We start from the raw sequence: 19,086 nt of genomic DNA on the forward strand, positions 1-19,086 counted from the left end.
ACTACCTCCGCAGCAAGCTTTGCTCCCTGTACGAGAACGACTGCATCTTCGACAAGTTTGAGTGTGCCTGGAACGGCTCAGACAGGTAGACGAAGTGTGTGTGTGTGTGTGTGTGTGTGTGTGTGAGAGTGAGAGTGAGAGTGAGAGTGAGAGAGAGAGAGAGAGAGAGAGAGAGAGAGAGAGACAGACAGACAGACAGACAGACAGACAGACAGACAGACAGACAGACAGACAGACAGACAGACAGACAGACAGACAGACAGACAGACAGACAGACAGACAGAGTTTGTGAGTGGCTCTTCTAATCCCTTGTTCGTTGCTCTGGGAATGAATGTCTGTGCTCATGCCGTTATTCAGCACAAGGGCAGAATTGGACATTCTCAAGGACCTAGGCACATTGACTTCCTGTCTCCTCTCAACTCTTCTCTTTCTCCCTCCATCCCCCTCTCCCAGTGTGATCATGACTGGGGCCTACAACAATTTCTTCCGGATGTTTGACCGGAACACCAACCGTGACGTGACCCTGGAGGCGTCCAGGGAGAGCAGTAAGCCCCGGGCCGTGCTCAAGCCTCGGCGCGTCTGCCAGGGCGGGAAACGACGCAAGGATGACATCAGCGTGGACAGCCTGGACTTCACCAAGAAGATCCTGCACACGGCCTGGCACCCCACGGAGAACATCATCGCCATCGCTGCCACTAACAACCTGTACATATTCCAGGACAAACTCAACCAGGAGATGCATGGCTGAGAGAGAGAGAGCAGGAGGCTGGAGACACACACACTGATGCACACATTCATTCAGACAGTAAGGCAAGCAAGAACATGTAACATATGCACACACACACACACACTCTCTCTAGTTGACAGGGAGATGCTGTAAAGACACACACTCCACAGTTCTCAGTGGATGGACCGGTCCACCCTAGGACCAGACAGGGGGAACTGGATAACCCAATAAGAATGATGCTGGATTATGGTTTATGGAATTCTAAATCATGGATGTGTTGACTGTTGACCTCTGGATTGTGACTGATCTGATGGTGTTTGTTTTGCTATTGGTCATTTTTGCATTCTGAGGGGTTTGACCTCTTGACAGGAGGAGCTTTCACATGTCTGTCTTTTTCTGATCATCTGCCTCTTCCTCTTCTTCCCCTTCCTCCTCCCTCTGTTTCTGTACATGTCTGTGCTCAGTCCTCTCCTACAGTCTGGATTGATTCTTGACTTTGGTGTAAAAAACCCATTGTGGTTCCTGGTGGTAACTAGTGGAAATGTTTGGGGAATGTTTGAAGTCTAATTATAGTTTTTTTGTTAAATCATGTTACATTTTTTAATTATCATTAATGATGATGGTAAAAGTGATGACAATGACAGTTAATGGTACACAAGACATTAGTCAGTAGGACCTTGGGTTCCACAAGGCTGTCTGTCACACCTAGGTGACATTTAATCCTGATGTTTCAGTTGATTGTGAAGACTGCTGGGGAACTTGGCTGTGTCGTGCAACTTTGCAATGAAACACAAGGAATGAAGCAAAAATCAAGTCCAACAATCAAGCAAAAAATATGCTGCATGATGGATTTTTTTTTGTTTATATAAATTTACTGGCTGCCTTTCTAACCATAAACAGGCTGTAAAAAGGCTTCTGGAGCTCTGCCTCTACACAGCACTAGTTACCATAGACAACAACAAAGAGCTCTCCTTTTGTTTGTGTTTACCGGACACAAAAAGCATGTTTACCAGTGTTCAGTTTTACGGTGTACATTTGAAATGAAGCCCAAATAATACATAGGTTTTAAATGAAGATACTGAACCAGAGGTATGGGGAATGTTATCAACGTTGTAATCTAAACTGTTAAAGGAATGTTTTATTAACGTTGCAATCTAAACTTTTAAAGGAATGTTTTATTAACATTGCAATCTAAACCTTTAAAGGAATGTTTTATTAATGTTGTAATCTACACCTTTAAAGGAATGTTTTATTAACGTTGTAATCTAAACCTTTAAAGGACTGTTTTATCAGGGTTGTAATCTAAACCTTTAGAGGAATGTTTAATCAACGTTGTAATCTAAACCTTTAAAGGGCCTGAATGGTATCTGCTATATATTCAACTCTTTTTGACATTTCTAGGTTTGTTGTTTCGGATCAAGAACCAAGAGTGCAGAGCCAATCATCTCTGACGATGGTGTTCATGGCAACAAGAGAGAGATTATTAAACTCTTCCCTCCAGCCTTTCAACAAATTCAGATTTTTTTTGAGAACAGTTATTGTTAATTTATATATATTTTTAACATCTGTCACTTGTGTTTGATTTCATGTCCTGCTGCCCTGGCATTGATTCACATATTTTGTGTTCATGTATTTTCAACGGGAAAAAGATCTCATGAACAATTACAAATATGTTAATGTTATTTTTTTTTCCTGAATAAAGATTTCAACAATATTGCATCCTATGGGTTAGGGTTAGGCTGTGGTGTCTATTAAACTTCTGTAGCTGTTAAATCAATTCCAATATGATCACTATTCAATCAGTTAACATTGATGTATAGTGAGTGCTATTAATTTATTCTTTGCCGTTTGTGTACTTTATAGAAGTGTAGCTGCAACATTAGTCTTCATATGGATCAATACATTTGAACTAAAACAGTCCCGGGGTGGATGAGTCTGTGTTGTAGTCTTGACCACCACCTAGTGGTAATACACTGTCATTACAACAATGAAGCCGAATCAGAACTTTGTATGTGTGATTGCAGTAACCCTTTAGGAGAGGTTTACATTTCCATGATTGGTTTATTGGTCACGGTAGAGTAGAGGGTTACAATATTGACATCACATCCTGTGACAGTGACCTCATCATTAGAGGCCTGCTGCAGACTGGAACTGTGGGATCAGAACAGAACCCCACATAGCAGGGAGGGAGAGGGACAACAAGGCACACCAGCAAACATCTATTTGGACACAAGTGCACTTTGATACAGGTCAACTATCGGAGGTTGAATATGTCATTCTCTGTAAAGAGAAACGCTGACAGGATTTCAGTAGCCTATACGCTGCTAGGTTAATGTGGCATCAGAACTATTTACCAATGTGATTTGAATAGACAGGGCACTTAATATTCACAAGAAGGGTCTCAACATGACAATGATTAAAGCTCAATATTTAAGGAGACAACTGGAACAGTTTACGTCCATTTGTTTCTCCATCATGATCTTATAATGAAAAACTATTTAAGAAAACAAAAAAATATTCAAGAACTGTACAATACTTTACAAGTACCTAAAATGAAACTGAATTAAGGCCTCAAACTGTTAAAAAAAAGGCAGTTCATTTTGAAAACACAATTCATACGTAAAACACAAACACTATTAAGTATTTTAAATGTAGTTAAAAAGTCCTACTTTTACTTCATATGTAAACAGACTTGATAAGTCAAACAGACAAAAACATTTCCAGTAAGGCTTAGATTCAATCAGATCGTTAACCAGCGGATGTTTTGGCGGTGTCGGAGGTGGAACTGCGTTGGAGCTGTCAAATCAGTGAGCGGCTGCTCTTGATCATTGTCACGAAGCCACACCCGTCCCACTCACGCTAGAAGTTCAGAATGAGAAAGTGAAGGCTATATAGAAATAATTACGCTCAAATTGAAAAATCATTCAACTAAATAATGAGGATTTCTATCAGCCTAATTGAGGTGTGGATTACATCTCATATTCCAGTGTTCAAACTTGTAAAACAAAGCTGCATGGGATTTCTCTTAATGCGACTCCATGCAGCCAATGGCAATGTCTGCTAGGTATAATACCAGGAGCCGCTTGTGGATTTGACAGCTCTAACACAGTTATGCGGGTGTCGGCTAGGCGAATATGATAGAATCTAGCCCTTAGTGTCATGGATGCAAACGGCAGGACTATGTGGTTGAATGGCAGAATTAGACATTGGGACTGCATGTCAAGAGCAAGTCAATAAGCTTATTGACCACAATGTTGATCGGCATTGTCCCACACACTTTCTCAAACGTTGACAGACCGAAAACACTGGCTATGAATGAGGAGGTTGAGGTGGTGTGTGTATTTGTGTGGAAGTGATTGTGTTTGTGGTGTATGAAAGTGTAAAGTTAGTGTAAATTGTCTCCATCCTTTGTAATTCAGTGGTTTCGTTATGTTCTGTGATATTATCCTCTCCCACTATGACTCAGCAGCTATGAAAACACTCACACACTACGAACACTATGATTCAACTATGATTCTAAGCTGGTTTTACTAGTCTACAGTAGGGGCTCATAGAGCAGACACCCCCCCACTAGAAGCAGTTGAACCGCGGTACTGGGACTCCAGCATAGTGGAAAACACCCTGGAGAACCACAGACTTCTATAGGGAGACATAATGCATGTCTTACTGACAAACCTTTATGTGATTGTGTGTACATTCCCAGTGTACAATCCACATAGTGTACACTCACACTCCTGATAGTGGTCGACATGATGCATTACTTACAATCCATACTGGAATCAGTTCTCTTAGTGTACACTTACACACTGCACATAGTGTACACTTATACACTCCACATAGTGTACAGTCCTCTGCATTTATCCACTACTAGCCTTGGTCCACTCCTCCTCTGCCCTGTGTGGTCTGTGTCTCAGTGTCCTGCTCCAGCCGTGCGGTGAGGAAGGGGTTGAAGAAGAAGTCAAAGGCAAACTGCAGTGCCCCCTGGGCCGTGCGCCTCCAGTCGTGTTCTATCTTATACTGCCTGCCGCTGGGCACGCGGGCGTCCGCACACGTCAGACAGTGGATGGCCTTCAGCTCAAACACAGGCCACTTGGAGCCCAAGCGTCCTTCTAGAACCGTACTGAACTCTACCAAGCTGCCAGCGCTCAGGTGCAGCAGCACTGGGCCAAACTCACTACTGGCCCTCAGGACGATGTCCTTGGTGGCGTCCTCGTCCTCTATGATGGTCCCGTTCTTACTCTTCCTCTCCAGGGGCATGCCCAAGGTCACCTCGAACTTGTGGCGGTCGAAGTGCTTCACGTGGCACTCGTGCTTGGCCAGCTTTTTCAGTTTGCATAAGGGGTCTTCTGGAAGAGGTGCGGGAAGGGCCTGGTGAGGGGCAGTGGGGTCGGTGGTGTTTTCACAGAGGGGATAGGTCTCACCATAGAGACATCTCATCCAGTTCCCTACGAACACAGGAAGTAGGCCGATGACGGACTGGGCTCCGTTGTCGATGTCGGTAATGCGGGCGTATTTGAAGCGTCCCGTCCAGGTGACCCGGTGGCCCTCCAGGTGAGAACACAGGATCTGAGTTTGGGCCATGTTGTATTCCTTCCAGGCCTTGGGCCCACACAGGTTACTGTACTCCGGCCACGTGAGGGTGGAGTTATACACCTGTTCAACAAACATTCACATTTGATTTAACTTTATATTGAGATTGTTAATGTATTCCATTTAACGCTTTTCATACACTTAATGTATTCTTTATGTTGTTACATTTGAACACTGTAAATAGCACTCTGCTGTAAATAGCACTCTGCTGTAAATAGCACTCTGCTGTAAATAGCACTCTGCTGTAAATAGCACTCTGCTGTAAATAGCACTCTGCTGTAAATAGCACTCTGCTGTAAATATAACCTGTATTTTGTTTTAATTAGCGCTTTGGGCATAATGTAGCATAATGTAGCAAACTACTTCTTGTGATTACCTTCATGCCTTCTGAGCGGTAGACATACATCCAGCAGAACATCAACAAAGCACTTAGCCACACCAGGATGAGCTTTACCACGCTGCTCCGTGATAGGAACCGCACCACCGCCAGCGGGTTCAGGCTGACCCGCGTCCACAACCGCAACACCACCGGGACCGCGCACACAGTCAGAGTCACCAGCATCTTGGTGATCTCCAGAGCCATGAACCACTGGAGGACCTTGAAGAGCAACATGGCCGCCAAGCCCAAGGTGAGGACAGGCATTGCGAACAGAAAGAGGAGGTAGCCCGCACAGGTCCGAATCAGACCGATGGTGGAGGAGGAGTGGAGCAGGGCCAGGCAGAGCTCACACCAGACGAAGCAGACCATGTAGGGTACGAGGCAGAGGTAGGTGCCCCTGAAGCCCCTCCGCTGGGCCATGCGGAACAGCAGGTAGATCAGGTGCCCGTAGAGAAGACACGGCACGCCCACGTTCAGCGCCACCATCTCCCCTAGCGGCACCGTCACAAACGTTGTTCCTAACACCCGCAGGAACCAGACACTATCGGGTAATAGTTGTGTAAGGGCACAGACCCCCGATAAGACCTCTGTGAGCAGGGCGCGGCGGGCGAAGAGCTCAGCGGAGGCTTGGAGGCTGAGGAAGGAGGTGACGGTGAAGAACAGGGCCACGGTGGCCAGCTCGGAGCAGGGGATCCAGGTCTTGTCAGCCACGGGGAAGGAGAAGACCACGAAGACCACCGACAGCAGGAAGTAGAGGTAGGGCTCCAGGTGGGTCCAGCCGAAGTTACTCTCAGCTTGCTCTAGGTCCAGGCCGGGCTCGAAACGTAACAGCAGGTCTGTAAGGGCCCGGAAGTTCTCCCACGCCTTGGAGTTCTGGAAGCACAACACCAACAGCTCTTTACACACTGAACACTCATTATACAATGGGTGGTTTGGATTTCCCATTGTTAGAGCCTCTCCTGCCCATGATATATGAGACAACATACACATGGCCACGTTCATATAAAGCGGCATCATTTACATCGTTACCTAGCAACCCACTACCACTACTATTTTTTTAAACTACCTGTAAGTCATCATGGAGTTCTGGAAGAACAACACCAACAGCTCTTTACAGAACAAGAACAACAGCTCTTTACAGAACAAGAACAACACCAACAGCTCTTTACAGAACAAGAACAACACCAACAGCTCTCTACAGAACAAGAACAACACCAACAGCTCTCTACAGAACAAGAACACCAACAGCTCTCTACAGAACAAGAACAACACCAACAGCTCTTTACAGAACAAGAACAACACCAACAGCTCTCTACAGAACAAGAACAACACCAACAGCTCTCTACAGAACAAGAACACCAACAGCTCTCTACAGAACAAGAACAACACCAACAGCTCTTTACAGAACAAGATCAACACCAACAGCTCTTTACAGAACAAGAACAACACCAACAGCTCTCTACAGAACAAGAACAACACCAACAGCTCTTTACAGAACAAGAACAACACCAACAGCTCTTTACAGAACAAGAACAACACCAACAGCTCTCTACAGAACAAGAACAACACCAACAGCTCTCTACAGAACAAGAACACCAACAGCTCTCTACAGAACAAGAACAACACCAACAGCTCTCTACAGAACAAGAACAACACCAACAGCTCTCTACAGAACAAGAACAACACCAACAGCTCTCTACAGAACAAGAACAACACCAACAGCTCTCTACAGAACAAGAACAACACCAACAGCTCTCTATAGAACAAGATCAACACCAACAGCTCTCTACAGAACAAGAACAACACCAACAGCTCTCTACAGAACAAGAACAACACCAACAGCTCTCTACAGAACAAGATCAACACCAACAGCTCTTTACAGAACAAGAACAACACCAACAGCTCTCTACAGAACAAGAACAACACCAACAGCTCTCTATAGAACAAGATCAACACCAACAGCTCTTTACAGAACAAGAACAACACCAACAGCTCTTTACAGAACAAGAACAACACCAACAGCTCTTTACAGAACAAGAACACCAACAGCTCTTTACAGAACAAGAACACCAACAGCTCTTTACAGAACAAGAACACCAACAGCTCTCTATAGAACAAGAACACCAACAGCTCTCTATAGAACAAGAACACCAACAGCTCTTTACAGAACAAGAACACCAACAGCTCTTTACAGAACAAGATCAACACCAACAGCTCTTTACAGAACAAGATCAACACCAACAGCTCTTTACAGAACAAGAACAACACCAACAGCTCTTTACAGAACAAGATCAACACCAACAGCTCTTTACAGAACAAGAACAACACCAACAGCTCTTTACAGAACAAGAACAACACCAACAGCTCTCTACAGAACAAGAACACCAACAGCTCTTTACAGAACAAGATCAACACCAACAGCTCTCTACAGAACAAGAACAACACCAACAGCTCTCTACAGAACAAGAACAACACCAACAGCTCTCTACAGAACAAGAACAACACCAACAGCTCTCTACAGAACAAGATCAACACCAACAGCTCTCTACAGAACAAGAACAACACCAACAGCTCTCTACAGAACAAGAACAACACCAACAGCTCTCTACAGAACAAGAACAACACCAACAGCTCTTTACAGAACAAGAACAACACCAACAGCTCTCTACAGAACAAGAACAACACCAACAGCTCTTTACAGAACAAGAACACCAACAGCTCTTTACAGAACAAGAACACCAACAGCTCTTTACAGAACAACACCAACAGCTCTTTACAGAACAAAAACAACACCAACAGCTCTCTACAGAACAAGAACACCAACAGCTCTCTACAGAACAAGAACAACACCAACAGCTCTCTACAGAACAAGAACACCAACAGCTCTTTACAGAACAAGAACACCAACAGCTCTTTACAGAACAAGAACACCAACAGCTCTTTACAGAACAAGAACACCAACAGCTCTTTACAGAACAAGAACACCAACAGCTCTTTACAGAACAAGAACACCAACAGCTCTTTACAGAACAAGAACACCAACAGCTCTTTACAGAACAAGAACACCAACAGCTCTTTACAGAACAAGAACACCAACAGCTCTTTACAGAACAACACCAACAGCTCTTTACAGAACAACACCAACAGCTCTCTACAGAACAAGAACAACACCAACAGCTCTCTACAGAACAACACCAACAGCTCTCTACAGAACAAGAACAACACCAACAGCTCTTTACAGAACACGAACAACACCAACAGCTCTCTACAGAACAAGAACACCAACAGCTCTCTACAGAACAACTCCAACAGCTCTCTACAGAACAACTCCAACAGCTCTCTACAGAACAAGAACAACACCAACAGCTCTCTACAGAACAACACCAACAGCTCTCTACAGAACAAGAACAACACCAACAGCTCTCTACAGAACAAGAACAACACCAACAGCTCTCTACAGAACAAGAACAACACCAACAGCTCTCTACAGAACAAGAACAACACCAACAGCTCTCTACAGAACAAGAACAACACCAACAGCTCTCTACAGAACAAGAACAACACCAACAGCTCTCTACAGAACAAGAACAACACCAACAGCTCTCTACAGAACAAGAACAACTCCAACAGCTCTCTACAGAACAAGAACAACACCAACAGCTCTCTACAGAACAAGAACAACACCAACAGCTCTCTACAGAACAAGAACACCAACAGCTCTTTACAGAACAAGAACAACACCAACAGCTCTCTACAGAACAAGAACACCAACAGCTCTCTACAGAACAACAACAACACCAACAGCTCTTTACGCACTGAACCACAAATCCTATAGCTGTCATGGAATAACTTACCATAGCAGTTACATACTACTAACCATTTTCATTCTGTTTTCCAAGAAAACACCAAAGGTCAAGTACTCCCTAAATGAGAGTACTTGCTAGTTTGTTACAGGATAACGACAGGTTATCCTCTTTCAGTTCCTCTGCTCTAAGGCCAGAGCCGTGTGAAGGGTATCCCACCTGGAAGATGCGCAGTGTGCAGATGACCATGGAGAACAAGGACAGGTAGAAGATGAGCAGGGGGATGAGAAAGATGAAGAAGTCGATGGTGAGGTTGCTGATGATGAAGAAGAAGATGAGAGCGTTGACGTGGTGCGTGGGGATGAGGGCACTGAGCCACTGCATGCCCGCCCGGGACGCCCAGTTAATCAGGTGCTCCTTGATCTCCAACAGGGCGTGTAGGGGGAACTTCAACACCTAGGGGAGAGAAAGGGAGGTGGAGAGGGAGTGACAGAGAGTGAGACAGAGAGACAGAGAGAGAGAGAGAGAGAGGGTAAATCCATGAGCAAGATAATTACGTCTGTGTGTGAAGATGTTATAAACACATGCATTCCCAGAGAGATAAAAAGGTTCAGACCTTCTTGTGAAGGGGCAAGGCGTCTGGGTTCTTCACAGCTTCATCATCGTCATCGTCACCGCCGTCCCCAGCCATGGTGGGAGAGGGGGGGATGCCCTGAGCGTACTTCTTAGTGGTCTCTACAAAGTCATCCAGACCCACGTCATAGCAACTAGCTGCAGAGACACACAGAGAGAGAGGTAGTCCTTACTCACTATTACATTACCTTTCCATTTGATCCTATAACACAAACACACACCAACCTTTGCTGGTGACGAGGCTCTCCAGAACTCTCCTCTGTTTCTGCATAGAGCTGGATATGGGGCCCTGGGAGGCAGCGTCATCTTGGGGTGGAGGAATTACAGAGAAACACAAAGTTTTTACTAATGTGCACCTTTTGGTAACACTGCAATAGCAGAGGTTCTCTTGTTGTCTTCTCGTTTGAGTTGAAAGTTGGTTGTCTCCCCCTTGCTAGTTAGCTGGCTAACATAGCCAATAAGCTAGCTAGCCTTTTACATTCCCACATCTCCATGTGAAATAATCAGATTTATAATTAAATAATATGCTCTGGTAAATATTATATTATTGTACTTGCCAGTGTAACCTACAACATTATCCCAGTTTGATATGCTTCTTGAATGTAGGCGACTCCAGGTGACTACTTTTTCTTTAGTAGTCACCTGGAATGCATTTCAATTAACAGGTGTGCCTTGTTAAAAGTTAATTAGTGGAATTTATTTCCTTCTTAATGCATTTGAGCCAATCAGTTGTTTTGTGACAAGGTAGGGTTGGTATACAGAAGATAGCCCTATTTGGTAAAAGACCAAGTCCATATTATGGCAAGAACAGCTCAAATAAGCAAAGAGAAACAGTCCATCATTACATGAAGGTCAGTCAATCCGGAACATCATTTTAGTATACTGTAAACGAACGGTATCCTTTTAGTTGAGCGTACTAGCTCGTCACCTGTCTACTGGAAGTTGATGCTGTTGCTATGCAACTTCTTGCTAGCTAGTTAGCGCAACAAATTACATTATACGACTTCGGATGTGTTCTTAAATTCAATTTGGAGTGCCAGAGTGTGCTCGTAAATTGAGAGCGCTGTCAGGTTGTCCGTTTGTAAATTCAGAGAGCACACTGGACGCTTGGGCCGAGGAGTAGGGTTGATTTGAGCGTTCTGACCTAACAACGGCAGTCAAGCACCCAAGCTAACGTTGGCTAGCTTCTTACAGACACAAATGAGACCACTCTGACCATTTTACTCACCCTAGCAGAGATGGTTAGGCAGTTGTCATGTTATCTAGAGTGTTGGTGACTAACTGTGCTGCTGGCAACAATTTAATTACACTTTTTTTGCAGACGTTTACTGACATCGGCCACATTCAATGGGTATGGAACGCTCGTAAATTCACTTTTCTGCGCTCTGGTACACTCAGACGAGTGCTCTGAAATCGGAGTAGATTGCCGGAGCGAATTTACGAAACCACCCGAATGTCCATTGAGAACGCACAATGACTATTCCATTCAGCTAAGCTAAGAATGACGGGAATAATCATGTCAACAAATGTTGGGTAGTTAGTTAGATAGCCTATAGTTAATATCCTGGCAATTTTGATGTATAAGTAGCCAACTAACGTTAGGTTGCTAGCTAACATACCGGTACATACTGCTGTAATGATATGCTATTTAGTTCGTAAGGACAATGTAGCTAACAAATTGTCAGTCAACATAACGTGTAAGGTAACTTATTTGAAAAGTCAATACTTTATTTCATTGTTCAACATTTTCTTAACATTTGTCATAATTAGTTAAAGCAATGAATTTGTTTGCGCTCTCGTACTTCGGCTGCATATTTTCCGCCATTTTCTTCAAATCTGAAAATGGTGTGAAGCCACGCCCATTTCCTGAAAAATTGCGTCATGGGCCCTAAAGTACGAAATAGTGTCCTCTGTATACTTCATATTTTAGCGAGTTTAGTACGACATCCGGAAGCTTTTCGCATACTAACTATATCCATACTATGACCAATAACCATACTATATACCCAATTCACATCACAAATACTACAGTTAGTGCGGTTAGTATGAGTATTCGAAGACATCTCAACATCAACTGTTCAGAGGAGACTGCGTGAATCAGGCCTTCATGGTCCAATTGCTGTAAAGAAACCACTACTAAAGGACACCAATGAGAAGAAGAGAATTGCTTGGGCCAAGAAACGAGCAATGGTGTAAATCTGTCCTTTGGACTGATGAATCCACATTTTTTGTTCCAACCGCCGTGTCTTTGTGAGACACAGAGCAGGTGAACGGATGATCTCTGCATGTGTGGTTCCTACCGTGAAGCATGGAGGAGGAGGTGTGGCGGTGCTTTGCTGGTGACACTGTTAGTGATTTATTTAGAATTCAAGGCACACTTAACCAGCATGGCTACCACAGCATTCTCCAGCGATACGCCATCCCATCTGGTTTGGGCTTAGTGGGACTATCATTTGTTTTTCAACAGGACAATGACCCAAAACACACCTCCAGGCTGTGTAAGGGCTATTTGACCAAGAAGGAGAGTGATCATGCTGCATCAGATGACCTGGCCTCCGCAATCACCCGACCTCAACCCAATTAAGATAGTTTCGGGATGAGTTGGATGCACAGACGCCATGCACTGAAACAATCAGTTGGACCGCAGAGTGAAGGAAAAGCAGCCAACAAGTACTCAGCAAATGTGTGAACTCCTTCAAGATTGTTGGAAAAGCATTCCAGGTGAAGCTGGTTGAGAGAATGCCAAGATTGTACAAAGCTGTCATCAAGGCAAAGGGTGGCTACTTTGTAGAATCTAAAATCTAAAACAGTTTTTTGGTTACTACATGATTCCATATGGGTTATTTAATAGTTTTGATGTCTTCACTATTTATCTACAATGTAGAAAATAGTAAAAATAAAGAAAAACCTTTGAATGAGTAGGTGTGTCCAAACTTTTGACTGGTACTGTATGTCATGTCAGTACAGTACCTGGCTCAGTGTTGACGTGTTCCACGTTCTCCAGCATCTCAGACACTGCCACCCTTCTCTTCTTCTCTGGGTTGAGCTTCCAGTACATGACCAGAGCAGCCTTCCTCACTCCTCTCTCAAATCTTGTCTCCGTACACAGCTTCTTCACCTCCTCAAAGTTCTCTGACGTGATGCCTAATGGTAACCACAAACTCAACCTTAATGCCTCATAATAAACGCCATGCACTGAAACAATCAGTTCAACATTCCCAATGACAGTTGACTCTTGATAAGTTCTTATCGTTTAAGTGCATACTCCATTTAATTGCACACTGTACTTTTTCAGACGCAATTCAAAAATATTATCTTGATTTGCTCTAGTTCGCCATACTGTTCCAGGGTGAAGTTTCCCCTAGGTACAGATCTAGGATCAGCTTCCCCTCCCCCAAATTGTAACCTTAACCATTAGTAGGGGGAAATGCTGAACTGATCTAAGATCAGAGTTTAGGGGTAACTACACCCTACACCTAACCATGCTTCCTGTTAGTGGTTTAGGCCGCGCCCCCTCACCTTTCCTGGTTGCTAGGCAGCGCTGTAGCATCTTGACTGCGTCCTTGCGGCCCTGTTTGGTGGCCTGCACCAGCCAGCTCACTGCTGTACAGTTGTTCACCTCCTCATCTCTCTCCTCAGCCAGGGCCAAGTAGTACCGGCCCATCTACACACAGACAATATATATCACCTACAATATGTGCACATTCAAAGAAACTTGCCAGATGTGGGATGATGCAAACAATTCTAATCACACTAAATTAATCTGCAGTTCTGCCCACACTGACAATGGGTCCTTATGAAGACCCGTTGTAGTTCATATGTTAGGACTATTCATGTTTGCTCTGGTGGTCTCTCTGAGGTGGACTATGGGTAATACTCACCCTACTCTGGGATTTGGCATCTCCAGACTTGGCCCTCCCCTCCAGCTCCTCCACACTCAGCTCCTCCTCTGGCTCCTCTACACAGAGACACAACATCCATCTATTCATCTATTCATCATGATGGTTATTGGCACAAGGTTATTACATGGTGACCGGCAGCATTGATACATACAGTAACAGATGTTGCATAGCATTTTAGGAAACAACAGATGCATACAGTATGACTCACACAAACAGTAGCAGTCTTGAGCAGTTGTGTTATTCATTAAGAGCAGGATGTTCCTTCCTGTAGACAGATGCTAACTGCGCACAACAACTGTCACTGAACAGAGCCCACTTCAGTAGCGCCCCCCCCCCCCCCCCCAACAGACAGTCTCTCTAACCGTTACTGACACCTGTCCTTCTTCCCATCTCTCATACCGTTTGTGTATTTGTAAAGGAAACATCCACCCTTTTCAACATCAAATTCATCATCTCCAGCAACATCATCATCTGTTTTGGAGTCAAAGAGCAGAAGATACATGTTTCAGATGAAATCACTGATGACATCATCTGATGTGCATGATCGGGATTTTAAAGAACTATGAGCAGGCAAATGTTGGTCAAATGTGTTTTAGAGCCCTTGTTATACTATATAGGCTAAGTGAGGTCTTTCTGTACTGTATAAAGCGTCTAGAGGTGGTAAATCTGTGTTGTGTCACTAAGGAGCAGAGGGAACCATCCGCATGTGCTGTGCTTCTACATGCATCCAGTTCCTTCCCTTACATGCCATCGATTCCTGGCAGCATTGTGGACCTAGCCCAGCCCTGCGCCTCAGCCCTAAAATAACAGTTTATTTAGCTCACTCAACATCTACTCCTCATCCCCTGGCACTGACACGACACCAACACGTTTATCACAAATACGTGGTATGGTTATTATTGTTGTCTGAGCTTTGATGTGTTGTAATGTGTTGTGTTGTAATGTGTTGTAATGTGCGTTGTAATGTGTTGTGTGGTAATGTGCTGTGTTGTAATGTGCTGTGTTGTAATGTGCTGTAATGCGCTGTGTTGTAATGCGCTGTGTTGTAATGCGCTGTGTTGTAATGCGCTGTGTTGTAATGCGCTGTGTTGTAATGTATTGTGTTGTAATGCGTTGTGTTGTAATGCGTTGTGTTGTAATGCGTTGTGTTGTAATGTGTTGTGTTGTAATGTGTTGTGTTGTGTTGTAATGTGTTGTGTTGTAATGTATTGATGTGTTCTTTTGTAAAGTGTTGTGTTCTTTTGTAATGTGTTGTGTTGCTGTCACGCCTGCACCCGCTTTCCCCCCCTGGCGCCCAACGGCGCCAGGCTCCCCTGTATTACGCACTCCTGCCACCATCATTACGCACACACCTGCCTTTTCCCGTCACACACATCAGTGTATTATTGGACTCACCTGGACTCAATCACCTGTTTATTACCTCCCCTACATTTGTCAGTTCCCCATCTCTGTTCCCCGCTGCTGCATTGATTGTCGATTGTCGTTGTTTTGCCCGTGTGCTGACGCTGGGGCTGTCTTGTTTCATGTCTGTTCTTCATTAAATGTTGACTCCCTGTACCTGTTTCTCATCTCAGTCGTCGGTCCTTACAGTTGCAGTGTAATGTGTTGTGTTGTAATGTGTTGTGTTGTAATAAGTTGTGTTGTAATAAGTTGTGTTGTGTGTGTGAGTCTCTTTGGCTGTACTCACCTGGCTGAGCTACTGAAGCCTGTCGTAGAGGGGTAGTAGGGGGGCTGACCGGGGTATCTCCAGCAGCACCAGCCCCCCTCCTCTCCTCAGCTGACCGGCTGGCAGCATTGAGCTGGGATCGTCCTGCCTGGGAGACAGGCCTGATGGGCTGCCGCAGGGGGGAGGCAGGAGGGGTGGAGAGGGAGGGCGAGGAAGGAGAGAGAGGGGGACCAGGATGAGAAGAGGAGGAAGATGAGACCGGAGAGGTCGGGATGGATGGGGTGGATATAGGCAGGTTCAAGGTGGGTCTAGTGCCTTGGGTAGATTTAGGGGTAGCTGGGGGAGGGGAGGTGGGGCCAGGTTTCAGGGTGGTTGGGGTGCTGGGGGGTGACGGTTCCATGTCTGAAAGACAGAAGAGGATAAAATAGTTTAAACTCGGCCTGGTGTAAATAACATTGAACTTTTATAGATGGAGCTTTTCAGAATCATTCAAAAATCTTGTCAGTAATCAATCAAGGAAGGGACAACGATGCATGAGGGACGTGCCAGCTGGAAGCGCGGGTCTGTTGACACAGCTGCAGCAGAGTGCGGCCAGGGGAGAGGAGAGAGAGAGTGGCCGCATTGTCAATGTGAGGAGGACACCTGGTGCAGTGACACAACAGCTGCATGACACACTCTGCTCTTCTGCTCCAATCATTCAACTGTCACTGTCTAAGGGAGCCCATAGCTTCCCTTCAGGACAAAGTGCTAAGACATCTCTCAACCTCAAAACATGGCTCTGGGTCAGTTTCACTGCCTTTCTTGTCCCCCAAATTGCCATATGGTCCAAGTTCAGCTATCCCAGCCAAACTCTAACCAATAAATTGCCATATGGTCCAAGTTCAGCTATCCCAGCCAAGCTCTAACCAATAAATTGCCTAAACACCAATTATACTTCAGACAGCATAAAGATGCTAGCACAATAAGAGGAGGGTGACAAGCTGGTTGGCATGCAAGAGCTTGAGTGACCATGACGTGCTTTGCTGCAATGCTGGGGATCTCCTCCAAGCCAATGACTCCACCAGTAGGAAAGTCATTCAATAACAAAGCTAATAAGCAAATGACACAGGTGAATCAATGTTTTAGAATGCATTATTAAAAGTTGATGACCAGTTTAAAATCTAGTGGAAAACACAATAATATATTATACAAATATGCATTTAGCAAATGCGTTTATCTATAGCGCCTTATGCAGACACTCGTTTTAAAATCTATTCTTCTGTCAACGACAAAGGAACCATAAATATGATCACGAGCTGGCAGTTCTGACTATGGTACAACCCGTGGTGGACAAATTACCCGTCATACTTGAGTAAAATAAAAAATACCTTAATAGAAAATGACTCAAGTAAAAGTGAAAGTCACTTAAGTAAAAGTCTAAAAGTATTTGGTGTTAAATATACTTAAGTGTCAAAAGTAAGTCTAAATTATTTCACATTCCTTATATTAAGGAAACCAGATGGCACAATTGTTTTACATATACTTTTTTACAGATAGCCAGTTGCACACCAACACTCGGACATAATTTACAAACAAAGCATTTGTGTTATTGAGTCGGTCTGATCAGAGGCATTAGGGATGACCAGGGATGTTCTCTTTATAAGTGAGTGAATTGGACTATTTTCCTGTACTGCTAAGCATTCCGAATGTAACGAGTACCTTTGGGTGTCAGGGAAAATCTATGTAAAAAATTACATTATTTTCTTTAGGAATGTAGGGGGAGTAAACGTAAACATTTTCAAAAATTGTAATATTAAAGTAAAGTACAGATACCCCCAAAAACTACTTAAGTAGTACTTACATTTATTTATTTTTTTACACCAGTGAGTACAGCATGTCCAAAACAAAAATGTCAGCGTTATTCTCTCACCTTTGCAGTCAAAGACTCAATCAGTGTTTCGTCTAGTCGATAAGACTCTGTTAGAAATGTCCAGTTTAAGTTGTTCAGGGCCTCGTCATCTCACTTTTGACAACTCCGTTCCACAAGCGCATCTGTGATCAAACTCTACTTATATGGATGAGAGGGAACTCCTTCAGCTCTACAGACATAATAAACGCCCACTTTCTACTCCGCCTATGATTGGACGTTCTCATTGACTCCTTCGTTTTCTCTTAATTTCATTGGCTACAGAAACAGGAAGTCGAACCATTTCCCGAGCTTTCTCTTTCAGCCATCACCAGTAGATAATCGAAATGCCTCTGGTTCAGAGAATACGGTAATTGGCTGATGACATTTGTACATCTTTTCGTGGTTTGATGTGCCATAACCTACATGCATCGATAAGCACTAAACCTCATACGTTCAGTTACGCATAAAATTGGGAATGCTTCAGTCACATCATGTCATAAGAATTTACATTGTAAATGAATGTCCAGAGCCTTTATCTTTTCATGTAAACGTTCCACTCAAATTTGCATAGCTCCTACCTCCTTGCTCGTTTGCTCTTCCTGGTTACATCATTTGTTGTGGCTGTCTCCTTGGTCGTAGGTCTAAGTGCATTTCTAATATCCCGCAATGAACCTTGAGCTGCGGCAGAGCCGGGCGACAGTCACAGAGGTATCTCCTATCTCCCTCCACGGGTTCGCTCTCGTCCGGGTGCCCAGCTTGGGGGCGGGGTGTGAACCGGGGAGCCGCGACATTGCACCTGGCTCCGGAGTGATACAGGTGTTATGCCGAAAATCTCCCCCCTGCCAGAGTTTACCCCCCCCCCTCTAATTTCCTTAATTTTGTGACTAGAGTCAAATACTTTCTGTGGCACACATCAGAGTCAAACACTTTCTATAGAACAAACTTCACGTCAGGATAGGCAACCAAAATTAATTATTCATGTATGTGCGTTATTTAACATAGAGTAAAATGGAGTAATGGCAAGCAATAAACATTTCAGAACAACTATGGCTGAATTATTATCCTTACACTTTCAAAAATACTAGTCGATTAAGACATGGGAGAGATGACGAATTTTGGCAAAGAGATTTATTTATAGACTAATACAAATCAGTAGCGGATTTAGGTACGGGCGACATGGGCAACCGTCCAGGGCAGGCGCGGGTGCTGAAAGGGGGGTTCGCCCAGGGCGCCACATTGAAACAAAGAGCCAAAGCGCCAAACTGCAGACAAAATTGGTTTCTGCTACTAAGATCAGTGAAATGTAGACTAAACTGACAACGGAGTGAAGAGCAGAAATCTAGACTAGCAAGCAGGTCGCAGCAATGAAGAACGCGAAGAGGGGGGGGGGGGGGGGGGGGATTCTGGCAGGGGGGTATTTTCGGCACAACACCGGACGAGGATGGGACAACGCCACCTGTCACCTTCATCGTTGGGGTACCTGTCACCTTGTCCGTCC

The 19,086-nt window shown here is 44.3% G+C and overlaps 2 protein-coding genes across 2 annotated transcripts; one reads left to right on the forward strand and one right to left on the reverse strand.

Moving 5' to 3' along the window:
- The first annotated feature begins 6 nt into the window (after window positions 1–6).
- LOC120038338 (serine/threonine-protein phosphatase 2A 55 kDa regulatory subunit B gamma isoform-like) lies at window positions 7–2,451 on the forward strand. Its single transcript, XM_038984126.1, has 2 exons — window positions 7–85; window positions 454–2,451. The coding sequence occupies exon 2, from the start codon at window positions 461–463 to the stop codon at window positions 746–748; it is 288 nt and encodes a 95-aa protein (XP_038840054.1). The 5' UTR covers window positions 7–85; window positions 454–460; the 3' UTR covers window positions 749–2,451.
- A 349-nt stretch (window positions 2,452–2,800) lies between these two features.
- On the reverse strand, window positions 2,801–16,100 carry LOC120038337 (wolframin-like). Its single transcript, XM_038984125.1, has 10 exons — window positions 15,960–16,100; window positions 15,722–15,869; window positions 14,014–14,090; window positions 13,652–13,796; window positions 13,103–13,276; window positions 10,358–10,438; window positions 10,116–10,270; window positions 9,719–9,955; window positions 5,694–6,569; window positions 2,801–5,380 (listed from the first exon to the last, which is right to left on the reverse strand). The coding sequence occupies exons 1-10, from the start codon at window positions 16,098–16,100 to the stop codon at window positions 4,595–4,597; spliced, it is 2,820 nt and encodes a 939-aa protein (XP_038840053.1). The 3' UTR covers window positions 2,801–4,594.
- Window positions 16,101–19,086: the final 2,986 nt, after the last annotated feature.

Source organism: Salvelinus namaycush, unplaced genomic scaffold (genome assembly GCF_016432855.1).
Source record: "Salvelinus namaycush isolate Seneca unplaced genomic scaffold, SaNama_1.0 Scaffold2138, whole genome shotgun sequence".
Classification (NCBI taxonomy): domain Eukaryota; kingdom Metazoa; phylum Chordata; class Actinopteri; order Salmoniformes; family Salmonidae; genus Salvelinus; species Salvelinus namaycush.